Consider the following 25,717-nt stretch of genomic DNA (forward strand, 5'->3'; position numbering starts at 1 on the left):
TTTATGAACAAAAGCATATTGTAGAGAAGTACAGAGGAGATATTATTCCTTCTGAAGGGCTATTATCCTTAACAGCCTCTTTTTAATTAGCTTTTAAAATTTTTTGCTTTCTTTAAGCTTCCTCAGAAAAAAACATTGTCATAGAACAGCATGTTCAATAATATACTTAGTAATTTTTTTTTCCAATAATAAGTAACACATGGAAATGATTGAGTTGTTCACTAAGATTATAGGCTAGCTGAGGTTCCAGGTATTATTACTTAATGAAGAGAACTTTAAGATCAAAATCTCAGAATCTTTTCTCTGCAGGTTTCAAAACTGCTTATGTTATTGATGCTTTTGAACTTTACAGAAACTTAATGGAACTTTACATTCTGAGCCCATGCTAGCACTTTTGAAAACACCTTCCATGGTCATTAAGTTAATGGGACTTAACCTGGCATATTAGTTTTTCAATATAATTACAATCTTTTCTTCATAAGTACTCCAAGCAGGCAGAAGCACCCAGCTTACTTAAAAGCAGGGAAGTTGAATTCTATCAGTAAGTCTTCCACTAATTCACTCAGTGACACAGAATGGTTACTAAAGCCAAAAGTTTTAAAAGACAGCAGCTAAACTAAGGTACTAAAAAACACTTCAAGGGAAGATTTACATTGACTGTAGGAGGCTCTGAATCAGTCCGCAAATGGCTGATTAGTAAAATGTGCTGAATACTTGCACTAATTGCTTAAGTCAATAACAGATGGAGGAGTTGGCATCCGTGGACATAAGGCCACTCCTTCATATATCCAACTTTAGATGTATAAGTATGAACATTTGAGCTCAAGCTTTGCATCCCAGCTTCTCAATCAGTAAAATATGTATTAAGGAAACCCCATTCTCAGGTGTTATAGTGGAAATGCTATTTAATTATTCATACATCAGCTGTGTCACAGACAACCACACATACAAACAACTGCTGAATATGACCTGTCAGCAACTCTGCTCCCCTGGCAGTCCCAGCCCTCCCTTCCTGCTGCACTTCAGCCTCTCCACACCCAGCTTCCAGCACTGGGCTCCCTTCCTGATCAGCAACCACCTTCATTCCCAAGATCCCAGCCTCCTTACCCAGCAATCTTAAACTATAAAGCTGTTCAGTCTTCCCACCAAGTATCTCCTGGCCTCCCAACAGCCAAATTTTATGTCCTGTTCCATACCTGGGAACAGGAGGGCAGTGCCAATAAGGAAAAGGTCACTGGGATTTTCGGCATAAGAAAACAATTGATTTCATTTTTGGAAAGAGCAGAACTACTTGGGGTGAAATTTTCCTTCTCCCTCATACACATGTGGACACACACAAATACACAAAAGTCCTGCGAAAGAAAATAATGTTTTGCCCCAGTGAATTCAAATGGTACTAGAAAGGTTATGTCTGGAAAATATATTAATAACTCAAACTATTCATCAAGAAAATTTGGGATTGGAAGATGGGGAACGGGAGCTGGTCCTGGAAGCTTAGAAACTCTTTGGACTATCTGGGAAAGAGAAATGTTAGGCAAGATGAATAGGTGCACTGCCAGTTCTGCCTGTGAGGTAGAGAAACATATGCAAAATCATCACAGAAAAGCAGGTAGCTCCAGTGTTTGAATATTAGAAAGTAGGAAATTAATTAATATTTCCCAAGAACATGATTAACGCTTTAGTGATAATTTGGAAACAAACACCCAGCAGGAGTATTTAGAAGTGCAAATTGAGGACATACATATCACTAAAATATTCTAACACCACTTTTTAAATTTAAGTTCTAGTTGCATCAAAACCTATTTAATATTAATGAAATATTTAAAGTTAAGTTTTTTCTTCTTTTTCTTGTGTGCTACAGTGCAACAAAACAAATGAGTTTGCCAGTGCTACATTTGAGTGCTTTGAAGAAACTGATATTATTTAGTGCCAGCTAATAAAAGAGTAATTGCACGTACAGTACAAATAACAAGTTAAGTATTATGTTGCCTTAATGCATAAGTTAAGAATCCATTTCTGACCATTTTCCACATAGACCATTTGCCTAATGAAATAAGCCTTCCTTCCTCTTCAAAGTACTGCTTTGTATTACCATGGTTGGATGAAAATAGCCTTTTCACTGACTCAAATCACTCTCATTACCACAACGTTCAAGCATAGTGCAAAGCAAATTCAGTCATACAGCCAGCCTGATGTTGAAATAAAAAAACTGCCATTCGATTATCTGAGTGAAAGGTTCTACAACTGAACTTTGTGCAGTAGGCAAAATTGTATTAAACTCCTCATATGCTGAATTCAACAGGGATACTCAACGTGCAGTTTGCCTGCATGTACCCATTGAAGGCAGAAAAAACAAGGCTCCAAGACATAAACAAGCTCAGGGGAAGCATTCCAGCACAAATTTTGCCCACAATGCCACTGAGAGTATGTATTCAACTCTTGGGAAATCCCTACACTAGGATGGAAGGGCTACATTCTGACCTTTTTGGGCATCTGCAATCTGAAAGCAATGGCATTACAGCAATTTAATAGAAATTAATAAATTCCTTTGATTCCAGTATTAGTATCTGACAGTCCATGTGCAAAATTACACAGCTTTTATCAAGTGTTTTTAGTGGATGTATTTTCTTTCTTAAATTTAAAATTAACAAACCTTCCCAGTCAGCTTTGAAAGATCATCTCCTCCCATTATCTGCATATCTTGCATAGACTGATCATTCTGAAAGAAGAGGGACAAATTTTGAAATTGGATATAGCTGTATAAAATAAAAGTATAAACATGTTAACTTTTTTTGGATCTTTCACAGTCTTGGTTACCAATATTTTCTAATGCTTGTTAGTATTGGTGTATGACAAAACCACACTCTCACTTGTTCCTGTGGCTTCTATCATCTCCTGATTGTATTTAAGCTAACATCATCTTTCTTTATGAAATAAGTAATGTTCCCTTGCTTGCTATTTCTTAATCTGACAAGTGTTGAGTAACGTATTTGTCCCTTTCACAACAGGAAGACAGGAGCATCTCAACACTTGACCAAACACCTGTAAGCACATTCTTTTTTTGGAACAGTCTTTAGAAACACAGGCAAAATGTGCTTACATCTGTCACTCACACACAGAACTCAGCTATTTTTGAAGAAATTCACTCAGTATTTTTTTCAGGGGAAAAAAGTTTTGCAAAAATTATCACTTGTTATTAATTATCACTTATCAAGAATAGTTTCAGTTTGCCATAGAGTTTCAAGAGTTTTGTTTTTGCTTTTTCAACTAACTCAAAGATAAAATCCTTGAGGTCAATTTTATAAAATAAAATACTGCCAATCAGGCCAAACTAAACACAACAGAATAGTATGCTTTGATTTTCCTATTAGAAAAGGTATTTTTTCAAAAAAAATCAGCAAAGCTTCTTTTTTTGATAAATTTGTTTGTTTACAGACATTTATAGTTGAAATTCATTCTGAAGGAAAATTCTCAACCAGTTCTAGTTCAAAGTCATTATCAGCAGCATGCAAAGTTAAGATCACATGAGGGAAACATACAGAAGCCATACTTTTAAGGGAAGACAAAAGAGGCCTTAAAGAAGGTAGCAAATTAAAAAAACATATAGTCATGGCCAGGCCATATCAACTTTACAGAGAAAGCAAGAGCAAAACTAAGTACAGTTAACATGGGGTTTTTGCCAAATTGGTGCATGTGCTAAGCTAATCTTCCTACCCATAGGAAGACAGCGTTAGTACAATTTTAATAATAGCTGCAGTACCACAATGTGACACTATAGTTTACTAGTAACATCACAAAGATTTATCATTACAAACAACTGACAAAAATGCAATACTTGAATACTTTGCTCTTATTTCATAAATCCAGTGCTCTGAAGTCAAATGTTTCTCCACGAATAAATAATGGGACAGCAGGACTTACAAGGTAGGTGAGGATATACTGGGCTAAGGGGTTTACAGCTCTTCTTCCCCTCAAAAAGCAGCACTAGCAGAGGTAGCACGCACATACCTGCCATGCAGCACGGTTACAGCTGCACGCCTGTGCAGATGGGAACTGCATCTGCCCACGCTCACAGCCCAGGTGGCAGAAGTCCAGGGACTTCCAAGGCACCTTCGCAGCCACTTGATCACAAGCAATCTGACAACCCCAGGAACTATTCGTGGTCCCCATGGGAATGGATTGTCTAAATTAATACAGCCTTCCTGAGTAACTGTGAGTAAGGTTGCAGAATTGCCCAGATGACAATTCCTCCAGGTTTGCATACTGCCAACCCACGAAAAGGCTCCCATTTTACTCAGACTCCACTCCCCCCAAAACTCTCACACCATAGTTTTGTAAGATGTCCTTAGCAGTCATTGCCTTAAAAGACAGTTTTTAGACCTGCCTTCACTTTTTCTGCACCAGATCTAGGAGCTTTAGATCCTTTTCATGCTGCTCTGATTCGTTTCCTGGGAAACAGAGCTAAAGCAGGAACGAAGGTTACATCCCATATGTTTTCTAATATAAATTTCAACATTTATCTTATTTTTGCAAAGAAAAACAGAAAGAAAAAAAAATGAAGCAACCGATTTCCTCAGAAGATTATTTTAAAACTAAATAAAAAGTGGAGGTAGAGAAGATTTTAAGTCCAGGCTTAAAAGCATAAGCCTTTTGTTGTAGGGCAAGACAGATCACTCTTCAAAAGTCAGGGACATATTCAGGTCAAGACTATTATAAGACTATAAAAAGCAGATAGTTTCTAATATTGGCATGTGTAACCAAGGCACTAACAAAATATTTTTTCATTTCCAAATGAGAAAGTCTGGAATTTCATTAACAACCCACAGACAAGAATTACTGAAAAGGCAGTTTGCCATTAGTTGCTAGTCGAAAGAGAGAGGGGAAAAAAGATAACAGTGAGGTGCAATGACTAATGAATTTATTTTTAACTAAAAAAAAAAATCTCTTTCAGCAGGCTTCACAGCAGCACTGTTTCCTTTGCATTTGGTATTTCTGGCTACATCTGAAAGGAAGATGCTGAAATAGCATCTTCATTGCTGGCAAGCAGTTAAGCAAACACAAAAGCCATTGAGAGCCAGGGGATCACAGCATCCCATCAATCTGCGTATTCACACATTAGCTGTTGTGACACAACTGCACACAATTATGAAAATCCTCATCTTCTGACTGGAGAATGATTGCTGTCAGAGGACAGGGCTGAGTATTCACTGTCCCTGAAAACCACATAGAAAAATGCAGCTCAGAACCCACCAGACAGGGTGCTTTCTAGAATTTTAAAGAAATTACTTTTATCATGCAGTAGGGCAATTCTCTTGCAAAAAAAATTTCAGATCATTGACTTTAATGCCATTTATAACTGTCTTTACATTCATCAATTAACTCATATTGTAAAATACATACCTGCCAAACAGCAAGACTCAATACTATGACATCCCATTACCATAATCATAATGTTCATATAGATAATGTGCACACTATGGTTGCCATAGGAACCTCTCAATGCTTTTTTCTGAGTTCTCAGTTTATAGTCTCAAAATAACACTGCACTAAATGTTAAGTATAAAGTACAATAAGTGTCAGGAAAGAAAAAACATCTGTTTCATTCAGTACAAATACTGTCGATTCAGTTTAATTTTCATGGTCTCAAGTCATTCAAGAGCTTCTTTTTTCCTTTGGGAGTTGTTCCATACCTTGACAAAACTGATATGATTGAGTCTCTAGGACTTCTTATAAATGCAGAGACATGAATTAAAGGTTCACTTCCCATCATCCAAAGTTCTTCATACTTGCTTTCTAACATCCTTAAACCCTATCAACACAAGTTTTGCTGTTAAATGCTTGACACTAAATATAATGTCCCAGATAGAGACATATCTAAGTCACACTATGTTTTGGTTAACGCAGCACAAAATTTATTGCTGCTGTTTCTAACAAGACATGATGCATTCTGTTGCATCCCTAGCTATATTTAATACTGTGTTTCTGATTTTTTTCCATGTTTAATGAATCTGCATTTTCCAGGATAAATCTTAATTTCTTTGGTTTTACTTGCTGTGTTGTGCTTTTTCACCTGTTCATCTTTGTTTTATAATTTTATTTCATTCAGACCTTGTCAATATACATCTTCAGATCCTATGAATACTCGGTGAATGAAAGCAAGAACATTGCTATTTCCACCTCCATTTTTCACAGCATGCAAGATAAAACTTTGACTTTCTATGTTGATTGGAAGTATAGATATTTAAATTCCGTCTATACTAAGTCATGTCTTTTGAACTGGGTGGGGCACAGAATTATTACATCTCTTTTACATCTCCTGAGATCAACACTTGGACATAGTTCAAGTTACAAGTGAAATGAGTTGGGTGGTCTCAGGAAAATTCATTAAAAACAGCATTGCTCATCTGAAAATTGCACCAAACTGTGAACATCTGTTACTCTTCTAAAGAAACAGAATCTGGAGTACATTAATACTGGGCTCAGTGAAACAAAGATTCTTTAATCATGGCAAAAAAGTAGCTCTAACATAACAGTTTAAATGCATAACTAAATTATGAAATATGGACACCAGGTCATTATCACACATCTAGTTACCATAGTCTGCAGAGTTCATATGGAATTTCTTTGAAAGAAACGTGATTACCTTTTTCTCCCAAAATTCACCGGGGAAACTCTTAACAAAGGATGTGACCTTCAGGCCTGTTCTACTTTGCTTTCTGCCACTTGGGTGATACAGCAGATCCACCAACCTGAGGATTCCCTTGAGGACAATGTTCTTACTTCGCACCATCATCCCATCTCCTACAACTGGGTTTTCCAGGAAGGTTTTGACCAAAAAGAAGTGATTGACAGACCATGACTTTCAGTTGTCCCTTGGAACCTCAAGCTGTTGAATATAGAGCATCTCTAAGGCTTCCCTTACCCTTCCCTCATCAGTAAGTGAAATGGTTAGGACAGAATTACTGCCTGTAAGGTTTCTGACTTATACCCACAACTGGCAGAGTTTGAAAAGCAAGAGTCAAGCACCACTTCACCGATAGGTTCGGTGCGACATGTCCACTAAAGCAGAACGGAGTTCAGTCTTCACATTCACTTTGGCCTCACCTTTTTATTTTCCATTAAGACTGTCATTAACTGCAAGTGATCTATGCTGCTTCTGTTCTCATAGGGTGACCCGTGACCTTGAAATGTCTTCATTAAAGACAGGATTACTCTGTTCCTAATTTAGGTATCTGAAGGTTAAGACATCTAAATCTATGCATCCTAGGCTTCCTTCATAATCAATGGAGAAAACAAGATTGATCACGTAAATAATCTATTTCACCATATGGGAAATCTATAGCAAATAACTTACACCTAGACATCTAACTGTGAGAAATCTGAAGTTAGGTGAGATGAATCCCAGCTTAAGAGATAAGATCAATTATTTTCTTCCTAAAAACCTTGCTGAGCACTCAGAAAGAAATTATTTTCAATTGCATTTACCACAGGCACATAAGAAGCAATGATCTTGACTATTTTCCATTAGTAACATCCTGAACTATCCACTCAGACTCTGTCTCACACAAACATTGAACACAATTCTCCTTGATACCACTCCAGGATAATTTGCTTTCATGTTTACTCAAAGGTTTCATTTTAATCTAGGTGAAATACATTTGAGGAGAGATTTCAAAAGATACAACCAATCTAATATTTCTTCCAACTTATGTCACAAAAAAAAATTAGCAACCAGTCTTTGCAGATTTTTTACAAAAACATTACACTGGATGATTAATAGGGGTCTACAGTCTTAACTTCTTGGAGCAGAAATACAAATTTACCTATTGGGTTTACCCACTGAATAATGAAAACAATTGGATTTCATGTGTGTGGAGTTCATGGTCATCAAGAATGCAGTCTCAACGAACCTCAATAAAACAATAACTTGCATTTGATACTGGAGGAAGGATAGCAACTGGGTAGGCTACACTAACAGTAAGTTTGAAGGTGATCTGAACAGCTACATTTTGAATGGCACTGAGGGAACATGGTGGATGGCATTAAAGCCAAAGGGGAAAAGACATTCACCAAGTTAATGAAGGATGAGGATTTGAACAAAATTCTTGGTAGTTTGTACAGTAAAGCTGAGACTTTGAAACATCACATGGACACAATTGACATATGAAAGGGATATATGTTTTCAGAGACATGACTACAATGCACTGCTGCAACAGAAAACCAAGGCAGAACTGTATACTCTCACATACAAAGTAACACATATTATAGATACGTTTTCCAGTTAAGAAAAAGTAATGCTCAGATGAAAACAGAGCAGATATGACAAGAAATTACTTTCTAGTTAATATCTTTCAAAAATGAAACCACAGAAGCAATGTCTCTCACACAGCTTTGAAATAGAAATTAATTCTATGTGACTTAGCTGCAGCAAACTGATTCATAATATAATCAAGCTTTCTGCACTTAAAAAATAGCATTGCAGAAATTAATTGCAGGTGTTGGCAGAGTTTAGATAGATTTATCTGCAATTATAAAGACTTTTGCTTTGAAATTATATACTACTCAATAATTATGATACCTTTTGCTGCATGACCATGGTCTATCATCTCAGTCATGAATATAATAATTAAAATGAAAATTTTGACATTGCAGTTTGGATGCTGACACCCTAGTATGAAACTTCATTGCTTTGCAGCCTGCCTCCTGAGAAGTACTTCAATATATGAGTATGTTGGTCAGGGAAGTGTCAGCCTGGCATCTACATCATCTGTTAACCTATTTTGACTACTAGGTAAATTCAAACTGATATATAAAGTGTAGGCTATGAAATTATCCTCAGTATATGAGAAGAAGTAAGAAGAACATTGGTGGACTGGTAATACATAAGATGCTGTACTTACAAGCAACATACACTTAAACTGATACCATTTTGGATTTCTTCTCTAAAGAAGAACAGCTAAGAACAAAGGACCTCAAGAGTGTAGGTCAGAACACAGACTGTCATAGTTTTCATGGCAGGCAACTAGAAGGACCATCTAGACCTAAGTAGCAACATTCAGAGAACTAGTAAATACTGTTAAGCTGGAGACTTGTGCAAATGAGTGAGAATGATATGGATCACTTCCCAGTAAAGACTGGAAAGCATGCCTTCCCTTCCCCAGCATCAAATGTATACCAAAGGGCAGACTGCAACCTCCGGGGCACACCCACATTCAAAATAATCAAGTGCCAGGTCACTGATACATTTGTAAGAGGTGCTTTGAGCACCTTGCAAACAAGCCAACAATGCTGAACCAACTGGAAATCAAATACAGTAAACTGGCCTACACCCACTGTCAGAACATCACCTATCCCACAGGGACAGTAATGGTACATTTGCACTGAAGCACTGACAGTTTTCATATATCATGGTCAGCTTTAAAGCTGCCTGCCTGAGCTGCCTGGTAACCACACCACTGACTATGCTGCACTGAGATCTGCCTTATTGCTATTGCCATGATAACCTGCAATAGTAAATTTTAAACCAGTGTAGGTACATCTATCAGAGCTCTAGTTACTACAGTGCAAGACATACTTTACTTCTCTGTCGTTAGATCTGCAACATTACTAATTTGAAGATTTCACTTATTTTTTACTCTTTTTCTTCCTTGTTGTTATTCCTTAACTAAAAGCTCTACCATACAGGTTTGGGAGTGCTTCAAATTCAGGCTAGTCTATCCAGTTCCAGGGAAGGCCAGAGTTCTGCAATGAGGAAGTTGGCTTTGGACAGGGAAAGACAAACAATGAACTTACTGACAGCAAGGTACTCCTTATCAGCTGACCTGTGGTAACACATGTGTATGTTTCTTCCCTGCTGTAAAAGCAAGGCAGATCATTCAGCTTAAACAATTCTCAGGGCAACAGTAAGTTATTAAACTTAATAAATTGGATTGTTTACAATCATCTGTTCACACATTCAGTAATTTCTTGCTTACCCGGACTCCTGCATGCCTTCTCTGTATTTAATCTAAAGAAGGTAAGGTATCTTGAAACAGATAGATACCAGAAAATTCGTCCCCTATAGGAGTTGCTTCCATGGAGATTCTCTGGTATCTAATGAAGCATAAACTGCCATTGAAGCTTTTCCCTTCCCGGTCAAGGCATTTGGAATTGATCTCTCGTGTGTGTACTCTCAGACATCAACAAAGGTGAACTCACATGCAATCTTAATGCAGTTAACACAGGTTAATACAGATTATACCTTCAACTAAGAACATATTTGCTAGGGGCAAATATTAAAAGCTGTAAAATCTTTACACTCTTCCATTTTGCTGGAAGCATGTGTTCAACACTATATTTCCACTTATTAATAAGTTCTGTAGATATTCAGAATAAAGATATTTCAAATATTTTCAAACAAATTTTCTAAAACCATGACTGCATACATGATCTACCCCTGTAATTTTATTGTGGGTAAAAGTTTGCTTGAAATCTGTAAACAGAGATATGATTTCAGTTTTATTGGCATAAACATGAAGTAACTCTACAGGAAAAAGGCCAACTGTTGTAAATTGCAGTAGGATTTAGACCAGTTAACTTGGCTAATAAGGATTATAGACAATAAATTTTCCTTTCTGTTTTAACAATTAAGTTTTGTATATTTGCTTGGTATTGGTTCAATGGGTTATCTTGTTTAAGAATGAGGCAGTAAGATTGCAGCACCACATATAACCATATGGCACAAACAGCACCTGTACACTTAAAAAGATCAGCAAGAACTGAAATCAAGAACATGATACCAAATGTTTTGAACTGCATATAAATCAGAAACACAAGATATCCTCAAAACTCAGTTTACTTTCCACAGAGTGTAGTGTGAGGTTTCCTTGTACTATAACTTTTTTTTATTCTGTAAAATAATATTTAAAACATAAAAATAAAATCTGCATGTGTTCCAGGATGACAAAAGGTACTAACAATTTCATAAGGCTGTTCAGTTGCGTGAGATGAGGTTCAGACCACATACTTTGTCTCCAGAGATGGGAGGCAAATAAAATTTAAAACTTACAGGCAGAAGAACAATTTAGTAAGCGTACTCTCCAGAACTGCCATAATCCTACTCAGGTACTCATTTTGGACTGCCAGGAGGCAGCACTAAGCATTTCCACCTTTTGTGATAATAATGTAATACAAGCCCACATTCTTGGAATAGGAGACTTGGGCTTCTTTTCTTCCTCAGCTCTCAGAAGACCACCATAAGCTAAAGAAAGTAGGGAAAATCTTCCTCCTGTTACTATGCCATGGTAATGCAAAAATCATAAAGGGCATCAAGGATGCTATGGCCAACTATACTGGACTCTGCTAGGAAAAGGTCAGTTTGGGTTCAAGTCCACATTAATTGGAGTATCTGTCTTTTACCCAATTACTGTGTAGCATTAAATACATGAACATTACAGCAGCAGAATTAGAAATCATGTTTCCCAGCATCAACAGAAGGTCTCAGCATGCCAGTCGGGGCACTACTAGATCCATACATACCGTCTTATCCCATTTTTTTAATTGTGTTGTAAAGTAATGAAAAAAAGTAAATGAACACTGTGAAAAATCGTATAGTGAATTTGTAGCTCTGTACTAAAACCCCTGTCCCTTTGGGGGATTCTGCAAGCACAACAGAAAACTGCTTTCTCTAGACTAAGCACAAAGTACTAACCTTCTGACCCTGACTATCTGCAGTTCCTAGGATTTGGTGATAAAAGGAAGGTAGGAGAAGAATCTTCAAATTTGTCAAATAGCCACAGGCTGAGAAAACAGATAGATAGGTGTAAGCAAATTCACAAAAGATGAGACTGATAAAAACCTCAAATGCTTAGTCCCTTCCAGCAATCTGGAGTCTAGTGTCTCGTTGACTCTTACAACTCGGTAGAGCTCTCTTTCACACCACTATGTTTAGTCCCTTGGCTAGTGACAACTTGGAAACTTTTGACTCACACCTTTGTGAGTTTTCTTGCAAGGTTATTTTATAGTATCCCTTCTCTATTTAAATATTCTAACTTCTGTCTATCAAATGAGGAAGAAAAAGAATTTTGTATTTGTCACACAGATAAACACTGCAATAACACAGTACTTCTTGTTATTGCTACAACCTTTAAAGTAATCTTTTTGTTTTATGCCTTACAGCACCCCTGGGGTGTGGCACTGCATGAACATCACACATGCTATGATCTGTTTTAAGAAACAGCGTTTAAGAGATGCCAGTAAAAGAGAGTCATAGAATTCCTTGGGAAAATTAGAACCCTCCGGCTTCTTTTAATTAATTTTGCCCCATTTCAGATCTTAATATAAAAAACCATGCACTAAATGGTATTATTAGCATCCAAATAAGTAATCAAGGTGATATTTTTCCAATGCATAAACATGTCACAAAATTTTCAAACTCATCAGATCTTATTTGTACAACAGGATTAGCAACCATTACGTTCTGGACCTTTCTTATACATAAGAGCCAATCTCCCTGTCACTGTAAAAATCTGTGAACCAGGCTGAAAATATAGACTATAGTCTCTCCTAATGATGACATACAGTATTGCTGAAAATGTCATAATTTAGTAGTAGCTTGCTGTATTTTTGGCAGAACATGAAACAAAATCTTTACTAAGATTAAACTTCAATTTTTTAGGCTTTGTAACAAACCACTGCTTTACAACAAATATTGTATCCAGGGGAACTTTAGAATCTAACTCTTTGAAAAGATGACCTCTTCAATGTTTTTAATGAAATCCCTTGATGCTTTGACTCTGTTCTAAAACTGACCAATTTTAAAAACATCCATGGTCTCAAATGTTAAGATGTTCCAGAAACCTGGATTACTTAAAAATATCAAAGATTTAAGCTCATGAGAAAACTATATTAAAAGGAACTTGAGAAAAATGAACTTCAGATCTAAAACTCCGTTTATACATAGTAGCTGTACCCTCTGTAACATAGTGTGATCTAAAACATTTATTTCAAATTGGAAAACATTTTTCAAAAGAAAACATTACAGCTTGTTAGAAAAATGTGGCCCTTGGGGAGACAAATTTCTCCAAAAAGATTAGAAAATACCTCTTGTGGAGTTTGCATTAGATCTGAAGTCCAGAAGAGCAGAGTATCAACCCACAATACAGGAAAACTGTAAAATTTTTTCAGTTAGAAAAAAGAATTCCCCAGCTAAAAATCACAAATCAGTATAAAGGAAGGTAATACCTAAGCAGGGAACAATAGATAAAAATGAAAAGCATCTTGACAGGGCAAGTCATTACTTGCTTTAATATGCCCCATAAATGCCTTAAAACAATATTTTGATATTGCTGGAGAGCTGTAACACAGCTCAGTACCATTCTGCCTTCACTGCCACATCTGTTCTCGTTCTGTCCCCATGGCAATCAGGCCGCTTCCTACTCAGTTCTCCCCCGGCTGAGCTGTTTGGTTCCCCCAAATCTTTTATATGTGAGTCACTGAAACACTTACTCATACTTAAAAAAAATCACTGAGAATTCAGATGGTGCTAACATATTTAAGTGTTGTGTAGGTGTGTTATCTGATGCATACAGTTACAGAGATCATACCTCTATGAGTAAGTTTTACATTACAGATAAACTTGATAAACTGACTGTATGATAAGCTGCTTATGACCTTTCCTGAACTATGCCCACAAATTAATGCCTACTTATATTATTAGTAACACTCCAAGCCCCCAAGCGGTGTCCGACAGGAAAATACCGTATGTTTTAATTAAAACAACTTAAATCAGAAATACTTTCTTCCTCCTTACACTCAAGACAGCCTTGAGCGAGTGATGAATTTAAGCACTCATATCTCACAACTTTGCCATCACGTTAAATGGAAACTGTAAATGCCTAGAAAGGAGAGCGTCTGCCTCCAGACCTAAGAAGTTTCATGACACTGAATTTAAGGTCACATTTTATTACATATACTACAGCCTTCTTCAGTTTGCCTTAGAACACTATGAAAAGTAGGTTGGTTCACAAAAATAATTAGGGTTGAAATATCCATGCTCCCTCTGATACCTCTGAGGAGCATCTCTCAGATAAAGAAGAGAGGAGTCTGAGGCTTGCACACTTGGTAACGAGGATCCCTTGACTATGGGCAGACTTCTTTTTCCAGCAAGAGCTGTGCTGACTAAAGAAGTTACTGCCCACAAGCCATCCCCAGCTCCTTGTAACTCTCCCTCTGGCAGGGGCTACTGGCAGGCTGAGATGCATATGTGCATCTGGGTCAGTAAAAATGAATCCAGCAAGCTGAAGTGGTTCAAATAGAAAGTCTCTCATAACTGGTCTCATCTGGGCTGAGACAGGTTAGGAAGTGCTCAGAAGCAGCTGAGCTGGCAAGTGTGACTGGCAGAAAGGCACTGCAGTCGCTGAGGAATGAACTGGAGGCTGTCATTGTTCCAGCCAGTGCAGATACAATCAGAAAAGAGACCCATTTCCAGTGTCTCAGTATTCACACCAAACCACTAGCTATCTATACCTGATGTGAAGATGAATCTAGCAGGAGCGTTTATTCTCAAAGTTGCCTGAATCATGCTGTTACTAATAACACCAGCCATAATTTAACCAATGAGACTGCTGTTCTTCTCATTACATTTTTGTAAATTTCTTTAAAAAATTCATCAACTAGTTGCAAGAATAAGCTTTTGGGACAACTTCCACTGCTAACACATTTTCAGCTATTTCTCTGAAAAGCTTTAGTGTCTCCGAGGCTGACATTTTGCAGTAAGACACTGCTGCATGTAGAAGTGTTTTTGTTTCTTTCATGAAAAATTTTCTATTTTTAAACAAGTCTTAACACTTGGAAAATGAACATTTGGACACAGTTAGGACTGTGAATTGTATCATCTCCAAACATACTCTCCACACAAAATATGATCTCTTTCCACTGTTCCTCACCTTCTTAACCATCTCTGGTCTTACTAAGTTTCAGGAAATAACTGAAGCATCAAAGATATGGAGATAACATCAGTGCCTACTTAAGACTTGGGAGTATCTTTGGCTTGGAACTGTAAAGGACCTTTTACTCACTCGTTTTAGCAGGTTTGAGCATTTCACAGAGCTTTTACTCAGAAAGATACTACTACTTTAGGATGCAAATGCCATTTTATCCATTCATAGACATAGAAAAGTACACAGAGATAAAATCCCTTTGGCAATTCTAGGAGTAGATTTCTAGTCCCAAATCTCTCATCTTTAGCTTGTCCATAAGACATCTATTTGGCAGCACTGTCTACAATCACTAGAACACATTTCTCAGAACTGCAACAACTTTGAGGTCTATATCCTTGACATTGGTAGCTTCTGTGGACTAAATGTCATATTTCTGTTGCCCATTAGCTTCTAAAAGTATATCATGCTGCAAAATTCTCTGTACAGGTGTTCACTGTCTACAGTGCTGACTGCAAGCCATGCATCTGAAAAAGGTTAAAAGAGTATGTTTTAGTTTTTGAACATCTAGTACACGCACAACCTCTCTCCAAATTAAATAAATAAACCACATTTTGCCTGCACTGAAGATATTTATTTGCATGTTAGTAATTCGGAGTTCAATCCTGTGAAATTATTGCAGAATTTGGCCTTAAAGTTGATAGGAATTCATTCTACCAGGTAGGCTCCAATTTGTAATTCTTCTATGGTTACTCAGCATCAAGAAGATGACATGCTTCATGCACATCAGCTAAACTGTGCACGAAGGAAAATAAAGGGAACTCACAACCTGCCCAAGAGAAATCCTGTAAGTACAAAAGCTAATGTGGATTCTCTTTTATCTCAGGACGCGCACTTTTCTCAGGAGATCGTAAGTTGTGTTTTCATGACACACAGGCATGGAGAAAATCAATTATTGTAACACCAGTGTAGAGTCTGGGTATTGATTTTAATCATTCAATGCAAGCAATACTCTTAGTTGGGGTTTTTTGTGTTGTTAAATGAATAAAACTATTTTGAAATTACTTGCTTTTTAGGATCAGGATTACAACATATTGTTTTCAGATGTAAAGTTCATAGTGATCTTAAAAAACCAAGTTCCATACAGTAAAATCATAGTGAGTAAGAACAGGTTATTATGCAAAGCAAGAATGTCATTTTACACCATTCTCTACTCTGATTATAGCCTGATGCTTCACGCTCTTGTCTTTTTTAAGATATAAGTATTTAGTAATGGTGTATGAGAAGTAAAGCTACAGACAGAAAAATAAATTATTTTACTATATTTATCAACCGGCTTTCAACTTACTCATTATAAAATCCCTCTGTTTCCTTACTCCTACAGCAGAGAGATTTAGCAAAACTATTTACTGACATGGCTTCATATAGCAAAAACATTCAGATTTCTGCTCAACAATGCTTGGTTTGTTGCTTGTTTTCAGATTTTTGCAGCACTAATGGTCCTGTTTATGCCAAGATTAATAACGAACAGTCATAAATGTATTTCAAACAAGTGGAGGCTGAAGAGGAAGCATCATATCAATGGCTTTGTGAACGGACTTCAATGCAACCATTGTGCATGGATTACAATTCAGAGGTCACATTTTTTTATTAGTTATGTTCTGGAAACCATAAATAATGTATTCTTTTTAAAGAATTACATGAATTGACCAAATCCACAAAATCATCTGGAAGTTTCCTCCAAGTGACTACCAAGTAACATTCCCTTGAAGTTCATTTATATTTTTCAGGATGATTTTCAACAATATATTCTTGACATCAGAAGATGAAAAATGCACTTCTACAATCCACAATTCAGACACTATAGGGAAAACAGATCAATATTTTGTAATAATCTGTGCTCAAGATGGAATTAACAACTATGACGTATAATCTGATTATCAACAATTCCTCTACTATCCTGTTTCAGAAACGCATTGCACAATTTCATAGAATCATGGAATAGTTTGGGTTGGAAGGCACCTTTAAAGGTCATCAACCCCAGCAATGAGCAGGGACATCTTCGACTAGATCAGGTTGCTCAGAGCCCCATCCAACCTGACCTTGAACGTTTCCAGGGATGGGGCATCTACCACCTCTCTGGGCAACCTGTGCCAGCGTTTCACCACCCTCATTGTAAAAAATTTCTTCCTTATATCTAGTCTGAATCTATTCTCTTTTAGTTTAAAACTATTACCCCTTGTCCTATCACAACAGGCCCTACTAAAAAGTCTGTCCCCATCTTTCTTATAAGCCCCATTTAAGTATTGAAAGGCTGCAATAAGGTCTTCCTGGAGCCTTCTCTTCTCCAGGCTGAAAAGCCCAAACCCTCTCAGCCTGTCTTCATAGGAGAGGTGTTCCATCCCTCTAATCATCTTTGTGGCCCTCCTCTGGACCCACTCCAACAGGTCAATGTCTTTCCCGTACTGAGGACTCCAGAGCTGGATGCAGTACTCCAAGTCGGGTCTCAAAGTTATTCAAAGCACCAGAGTTTATTATGACAGTGTTATTTCAAAATAACAGAGATGACCGGTCTTCTGTCACTTTAATCCACACAGGGATAACCAAAGAAATCACAAAAGTCTTAAGGATAAGTATCAATCTCACTCCTACTTTAGCTCTCCATGGTTTTCAGTGAAAAAAAGCTATGCCACCAAGATTCATTTGGCCTTCCCCAAAACATGAGGTTTACTATCATACTTACTTTGTAAAATATGATAATTAAGAGAATTAAATAGACATCTATGGATAACGATATGGGAATACTAAATGTTTCACAAGAACAGGTAGCAATGCATGTAGAAAGCACACTGATGTGCCTAATAAAAGTATGTGGTGTTTTTCCTCTCTTCCACCAACCCCCACCACCAGTTTCAAGAATGACTCTTAGCATGATTCTTTCAATTTTTAGCTTCCATCATCTGTCCACTAAAGAAGTCTTAATTCACACACATTTACTTTCTCTTCTACTGACAGGTTGCTGAAAACTTCTCAAGAAAGTCTACAGACTCTGCATACTTCCTCTGCTTCTCCACTTAATTTTTCCAATTCCATTTCAAAATTGAGCTTTGGTTTAAAGATCACATTTGGCATACCCATGGAACAGGATTAGGTTATATTGTTGCATCCATTAGTAGGTGATTAGACTTGATGAGCCAGAACATCCTCTTCTGTCTCAAGCTCTAATTCAACCTTTACCTTTATTAGCCTGCCCTAAATTGTCTCTTCCACACTGAACAAAGACAAGCTCTAATTATTGTCTGTGGATGCTCTACTTTTCTGCTATTGTTCTTGTGCTATGGTTTTTTACTAAAACATACCCCATTCAGCCCTTCTCTTCATGACAGCCACATCCTTCTATTCCTTTGTTATTTCTTGTCTAGCCCTATCCATTAATTTGTAAACACCCTAGTAGAACACCTTCCTGCTTCCTCTCTTGTACTTCCCTCTGAATTCTTCCTAAGTAGTGCTTTAATCTGCTAAAGTTATCAATATCACAAACTTATTAAAGAATTTCTGGATCCATATTTCTTACCTCTCTTGCTGGCGTCATATTCTCCTTAGATGATATTCCCAAGTCCAACTTCTTCCTCCATTACTTTTCATCCTTGACTTCAACCTACCATGTTTCTGAAAATAATTTTGAATTCTTCTATCAATCTGAAACTCTCAGCTCTTTTCAACTTCAGAGCTCTGACTCCCTGTGGAGGAGCAATCACTCAGGAAAAAATTCAATATAGTGAAAATTGAATATATTAAATTTTATTCATCCAGTTCTAAACTTAAAAATCTCTGCAGTCAATTCCACTGTTCCTAATTTATGTTATATTAAAATCTGTTGTCTTAGAACTCAATATCTAAGAAGCTGCCAAATTCTATCAGTTCTTACATCAGTGTTTCCAGAATACATTTTTTTCCCCTAAAACCTGGCATGCAGCTTTCTATACCTTCATAATATTTCACATGAGGACTGTTCTAGTGCTTCCTTGTCTACCCACTATACTTATTGCCTCACTACTCTTGAGTTAAGTTTAAAAAGTTTTCTCTTCCCTGCCTCTTGAAACTCAGAGCTGCTGCTTCTCATTCAAATTTCCATCACTGGATTTTATTTTCCTCTCTACCTACTTCCTGACTCTTACCCTTAAGTCTACATGATACTTCCATATCTGTTTATTTCTGAAATCATATTTTCTAACTCTCACCTTGGTGCTTTCTTTTAATTTTCCCACTGAGCTAGAAGCTTGTAAAGTCACCATACAGCCTCTAATCAAATCCCCACTTAAACAATCTCCTTATTTTGAGCTCATTTAAATACACAAAATTAAAATGAGAACAAGTATATCATATCACCTGTAAGTCTACAAGAAACGGCATTCTCCAAAAATTGTACTTCTGTAGAGAAAAACTATCCACATATCTTCCAGTCATGATTCCTTTCCATTTCATTATTATTTTTAATATCATTCTTACTAACTAAGAAGCCTTAAAAATGTGAGCTATAACCACATTATCAAGTGTTTCTTTGTAAATCGTGTATTTCTCAATTTCTAGATGTAAACTTTGTTTACAATTAAGCACACCTATTTTTTTCTTTATTGATCTGTACCTGAGCCTATAAGTTTCTGTCCACATGTGTAAACTCCTTAAGTTTCTCTACTGTATCATTTTAGCATTCTAGTGAAAAAAAACCCTAAAGAAATTGAAAAATACAGTTTGATTTCTAGAGGAAATAAAAATATGCTTTCAGACAAGGCTGCAACTCCAGTTTCAGTTGCAGGAATTCTATTAACGGTATAAGAACTAATACTGATGTCTGTAGAACACAAACAGTATAACCACATTATTTTTAGGCTATGGTTTCCTGAGTTGGATTCCACTTTGTTTCCTCTAAAAATAATAATCAAATGGTATTTTCCCACATTACCCGTATACATACTAAATTCAGTAATCTGACATGATAAGGAATCAAGAGATAATGAAACAAGACACCACTTGTAAAACACAGGCAAGTTTCTCATGAAAATGTCCAGGCTTAGGCACATATGTCCATACTTCACAAACCAGATAAAACCATCCTGATTATGGAAGTACAAGCAGCCACTCATCTCATTAATATCCAGAGAATCTAAATATACTATGCTTTTTTAAAAAAAATCAATTCATTTGTATGAAGAAGTCTAAAAAAGAATTTACATGCCCAACTTTTAGCTACTTAAAAAGCTGATCTGAAAGCAGATCTTAACATACTAATTAAGTGTCTGAACTCTGGAATATGATGACAGGTTTGAAAAGCAAAGAGCCATGTAAAGCTGGTCATATTTGCAATCTCCTTTTCCTGTAATCGTGTCTGTATGCCAGACATCAAAGTACAACATCTTCCACTGATACTTTGCAGTTAAGATGTACTTTCACTGATGCCAAGATCTGACTTTGGGTCACAATTACAGCCCATTTTTGCTACACAATTAAACCAAGAAATCCCACTTTAAATTGCAACCTCTAAAAATCAACTAACCTTTCAGTATTGAAGTTGGAATGAGACAACTCAAAAATCCCATGAGTCTGAGCTGAAATTAGTTGTTGGATTTAAACAGCTGGAGGGGGGAAGGGAGACTTATCTGAAGGAATTATATTGAGAGCAGCAGGACTCCCTTTAGGAGAGAAACAGAGAACAGTTAGTAAAAGGAAGCAGGATAAATAATGTGAGAAGAACAGTGTCTACAAAATAAAACAGGGATAAAAAGAAAGAACAGTAATAAGTCTTAATAGAAAGTGGAACAGAAAAGGCAAAGGGAAGCAAAGGAGTGGAACTGGTGATGATCCAAGAGTTCATGTAGAGTCTTACCTCTGAAACTGTAATTATTTGCCTCTGATTAAAGTGTAAAAGACTGTGAGAGGTATGTTATTACAGAATAAACTGACATGGAGGATTTGGGAGTCTCAAACAAGGCTGGGATGAAGAGTCACTCAAACTAGTAACAGTGAGTTCCGTAAGTGTTCTGACCACAGCTATGTTGACAAGGGTATATTCTCTAAAACCTGCAATAGGACAGGACACAACAATAACTCAGAACACAAAGGATGGCAGGTAGTGGCACTGGTACTTTAGGCAGCATTACATTAATGCATATCTCATGGGATGAATCTACCAATATTAATGTAATTTCAAATTTATACTACAGTGTCATTTAACTTCTCAGGACCAGGCAGATATCAAGCACTGTTCCAAGCACTAAATAAAGCACAGCTTCAGGCTTTAAATACATGACACCTGTTTGGAAACACTTATAAGAAAAAAAAAGATTTCTTTTCTAAAAACTAGATGCAAGCACTAGTTCTAGGGAAGGCACTACCTTCCTGCTAAAGCATGAGGCTAAGATCCAAAATATGCACAGCCACTAAATGCTAGGATCATCTAGGACTTGATCTTGATAATTGCATCCTTGCATAAAAAAATTTGTATTGCAGTTTCACCTTGATATAACATGCTTTTATTTCATTTCCTAAGCAATGATGTGAAGATTTCCACACTTTTGTGCTATACACCTCCTGCCACTCGTTGCTTATGGGTTATGGCTAATAAGAGTTGACTTGTCACCAAGGAAAGAACCAGGGTATCTTCATACTGGGTAAGAGATAACCCAATAGGAAAAGCATGAGCATTACCTATATGCCAAGTGCAAAATAAAAAACAGTTTAAGTAACTCCACTATTCGCCAAGAAGTATTATTGAAGGGCTATCATTACTACATCAAAAAAATCTGAGTATCATTTCCATGTGCCTTTATGTGAGACAAACATTGTATTTTACTCTATTAATTAGTTCTGTAATACTGCTAAATACCTAGAAATTGTGTAATATTAGTATTGCACATGTCCTTCATAGGTCTGACGAATCCTTGAAAGACAAGTCCCAGGACCAAATCCTAACCAAATGGCTACAAAAGGCTCTCATCCACTTCTCTTCCATGATGGAAAAAATTCAGACTGGATTTGTAAAAGTTAGGAAAAGTTTATGGTCACTGGGGTCAGAGCAAAATGCCAACCAACCAACCTCTGTCTGTGGAAAGGATCTAGTTATTGTGGGAACTATTGGACTCAGCTAGTTGCATTTGTGCTCAGAGAGAAACTGTATTATCACTCCATTTATTTAGTGTACTTCCTCAGACATTTCTAGGACAACTTACTTCTAGAAATGCTCCCTCACTATGGAGTGTGCACTACAAGATGGAATATAAATGCATAGCTTATGTAAATAGAAACTGTAATTACACATTCTAAAAAAAGGCCGGTCATCTCACTATCATTGCCTCACTGAAACAAATGAATCATTATTGCATAATTTCCTCTGAAGATAACAGGAAGTCTTGATCCTTAATTCAACACTGGATTTGGTTCAATGGCTTGTTTCATTTTCTTATAAAACACTATCAACATCTAGTGGTGTATTTAGCTACTATGTAAACTGTGTGTTATGAAGATGAAAGCATTTTATTTACTTAGCATTAAACATTTAGAATAAGACATAGATTTATCATGTTGCAGTTATGCCAGACTATGTGGAGGTGGGGGTGGAAAATGAAGTAACATGGAATAAACTTGACAGAACTGTTGAGGATTTTGAGAACAAACAACACGCCGACATTTTACATGATGGAAACTTGAATAATTTTCCGTCCAAAAGTGAAGACAGACTAAATAAAAAACTACAGCTTGAGGATGCTTCATATCCTCATTCATACTTTCCATGAAGTATGAAGGGACATGAGCAAATATTTTGAAAGAAAACCTCACAGGTTTTTCAAATAAAAATATTTTTCACACTGTTTCTTATAATTTGGAGGAAAAAAAATAAATTTCCCATTTACAAAACTCCACTATTTGTTATGAACATACAACCAGAATCTACATAAATAAGTTGTTGACTTACGTGGTAACTTTTCAGTCTAACAAAATCGACTTTCATGGAGATGAACCTTTCTGAATTTCTGCTGAGATTTTTGATGTGCTCCACAAGGTCAGCACAGAACTTGTAGCCACCTTTGAGGACACAGAGAACCACAATATCATTGTCTCCAATGTCTTGCATAATATCTTTGGCCAATCGTTCTGTCCTGGGGCAAAAAAAATTAAGGATAAAATAACATTAGATGCAGATTCTCTAAGTTCATGGTATGCTTTCCATGGGGTTACAAAGAAACACTATGGTGAGTATATAGCTTGACTGACAGTCTGTTTACGTGTCTTGACTTGATTTGACTGGGTTTGGATCAAGTTCACAGTAGGCCAATATAGAGTGATGGATACAAGATGCAAAGCACGTGAATCAAACTTGTTAACCTTAAATGCATAAATTCCCCAGTTATGCATATTCAGCATATGTTGAATTTATAAGCATTTCAGAGACTTTGGAGTAAAGAATGCAACTTAGCCTTCAGTTTTACCTCACAGGAAACATCAATATAAAATATTCCTGTAAAATCCCCTAACTTGTTATGTTAGTACTACACAAGAACAATAAATTAAGTGAAATATAGGGAAGACAATTATTAGAAATATTTCACACTGATAGGCTTTGGAAGATGCTACCCCTACAATTTTAATAAAAATATACACAAATACTATAAAGAAATATAGCATTAATCAAAATTTTATAAACAGTGTACATTAGCACTATTTAATACAGCAAAAAAAGAAGAGTGCAAAGAGCTGAAGTGACTTGTTCAAGATCACACCATGAGAATAATCAAGGTTATGCTGTAGTTAACCTGGAATTGCAGGGCTTGTTTTCTCTTCTCTCTGACAATTCTGCATTGCAAACACAACATGGCAGATGACTGAAACCAAAAGATACACATTTCTGCCATACGATAGTACACAAATTTTCAAGATAAAAATAATAAACATGAATGCTTTTCTTCAGTAGCTTTGCTTTCTAAAGAACAAGGTAGATGGCATTTCTAGACCTAAAACAGGGTACCAGGTCATTTCTAGATGTAAAGTAGGTATCAACAGAAAACTGAACAATATCTTTTGATGTTTTGAGGAAAAACAGCTCAGTGCATTATTTTCTGTAAATGCTTTCACAGGCAAGTTCTTTGATAGCTCTCTGAATTATATCAGTAGTTTCAATGAGAGTGGACTTCTTGACAGGATCCTATAATTTATCCCATGTCTTTCATGATTACATTTTTTGTGTTTTTTTTTCTCTACCCACTGTGGGAGGAATGGGAATGCATTTGCCACTAAATAAATACATTGAACTTTAGTGAAATCTACGTATGCGCATGTACTAAAGAATAAGCTCTAAACTGAAGATAATATACTAGTTATGAGCAAAAGCTGTCACTTCATTTTTGCATCTTTGTATTTGCAATGCTCAAGTAAATTTCATATAGCAAAAATCAGTATTTTTTAGATTTGAAAAAATAGAAGATATCATTAGATCATCTTGTTTGACCTCAAATACAGAAATCCTTTTCCTGATATAAGAATGAAGATTAGTAAAAGACTTTCAATTATTTCACTGCAGATTAGTAAAACAGTCTTTATCATCTTTTATCAAGTCTGAGCATAATGGTGAAAGCCTCTCATTAAGAGGAAACATTTCTCTGGTGATTTTCATTTTTCTTATATTCTTCCTCAGATTGTTTGAGGAGCTGAAATTTCCAAAAATTCCAAAGACCACTTTGTATTTTAGAAGAGCATGAACTCCAGCATAGACAAAAATGTACTCATTTCAATTTCTAAATAAAAACATACCAGTTTTTTAACCTATATTTAATTGCTACCAACTGACAAGATAATTTTTTTAAGTGCTGAGCCTTCTTCCTACATGAAAATTTTGCATGATCACAATATATTCAGTTCTGTGTCCTTTTCCATTAGAACAGAATCAGTCTTTTCTGCTGGAGTAAGAAAAAACAGTGGAGTTCATTCTGCTGGAGTATAAAACCAAAACTGTAGTTCAATGCTTACTTCAAACAAATTTATATTGAATTCTATGAGAACTGAAGTTCTAACATATTTATTTAAAAAAGAGGAATTAAGTGTCAGTCGACTCTAACCAAAAGAGATGAAAAATTAAACACAATGGTAACTGAAAAGGCAAGGAAAGAAAGCTTGTATTTAAAAACAAATACAAGAGTCATAACTCTTCCTTATGATGGCTGTTTACAATCTTCTTTCAAGGAGTTCCAACAATTTCAGTACTTGCAACTGGCTGTTTAAATGTGGTAGGTAGAGAGCTGCAGGCTGAAAATGTCCCATGAAATTCCCAATAAATACACTGTTGAAAATTACCATTTTGTAACTTTTTCATAAGATTTTTAACAGCATGTCAAAACAATAACTGACCATGAACACTGAGCTGGACTACCACAAATACCAAAGCACCATCAAATGCCTACACTGAGAGCACACAGGAACTACTACAAGGTAAGGAATGAGTGATGATCAAGTTTTACCACTGCCACCCTCCAAACCTAGCATCTGGACCCAAACAGCCCATGACACACTTTTTGGTTGTGCTGAATGGCAGAAGTCAATGGTGCAGTCAGGAACCATTAGGTTAATCGGCATTTGTACTGGGGAGTTGCCAAAGTTGTACATAATTGAATGTAGTTTTTTCTTCTTTGTATCGGGTTTGTGCGGCAAGGTTTTGGTAGTGGGGGGTGCTACAGGGGTGGCTTCTGTGAGAGGCTGTGAGGAGCTTTCTCTACGTCCAACAGAGCCAATGCCAGCTGGCTCCAACACGGACCTGC

The 25,717-nt window shown here is 36.5% G+C and overlaps 1 protein-coding gene across 3 annotated transcripts in view; it reads right to left on the minus strand.

The window, feature by feature from the left end:
- The window catches only part of PRTFDC1 (phosphoribosyl transferase domain containing 1), a 50,666-nt gene that overhangs the window by 19,029 nt on the left and 5,920 nt on the right, over window positions 1–25,717 (minus strand). For 2 of the 3 annotated variants that reach the window (XM_030008538.1, XM_030008539.2), the window contains exons 3-4: window positions 22,885–23,068; window positions 2,654–2,719 (exon numbers count right to left, since the gene is read on the minus strand). In XM_030008538.1, coding sequence (XP_029864398.1) covers window positions 2,654–2,719; window positions 22,885–23,068 — 250 coding nt within the window. The remainder of the gene's footprint in view (window positions 1–2,653; window positions 2,720–22,884; window positions 23,069–25,717) is intronic. The other variant, XM_030008540.1, reaches the window with a different exon arrangement.

The sequence above is a fragment of the Aquila chrysaetos genome, chromosome 3, assembly GCF_900496995.4.
Source record: "Aquila chrysaetos chrysaetos chromosome 3, bAquChr1.4, whole genome shotgun sequence".
NCBI lineage: Eukaryota > Metazoa > Chordata > Aves > Accipitriformes > Accipitridae > Aquila > Aquila chrysaetos.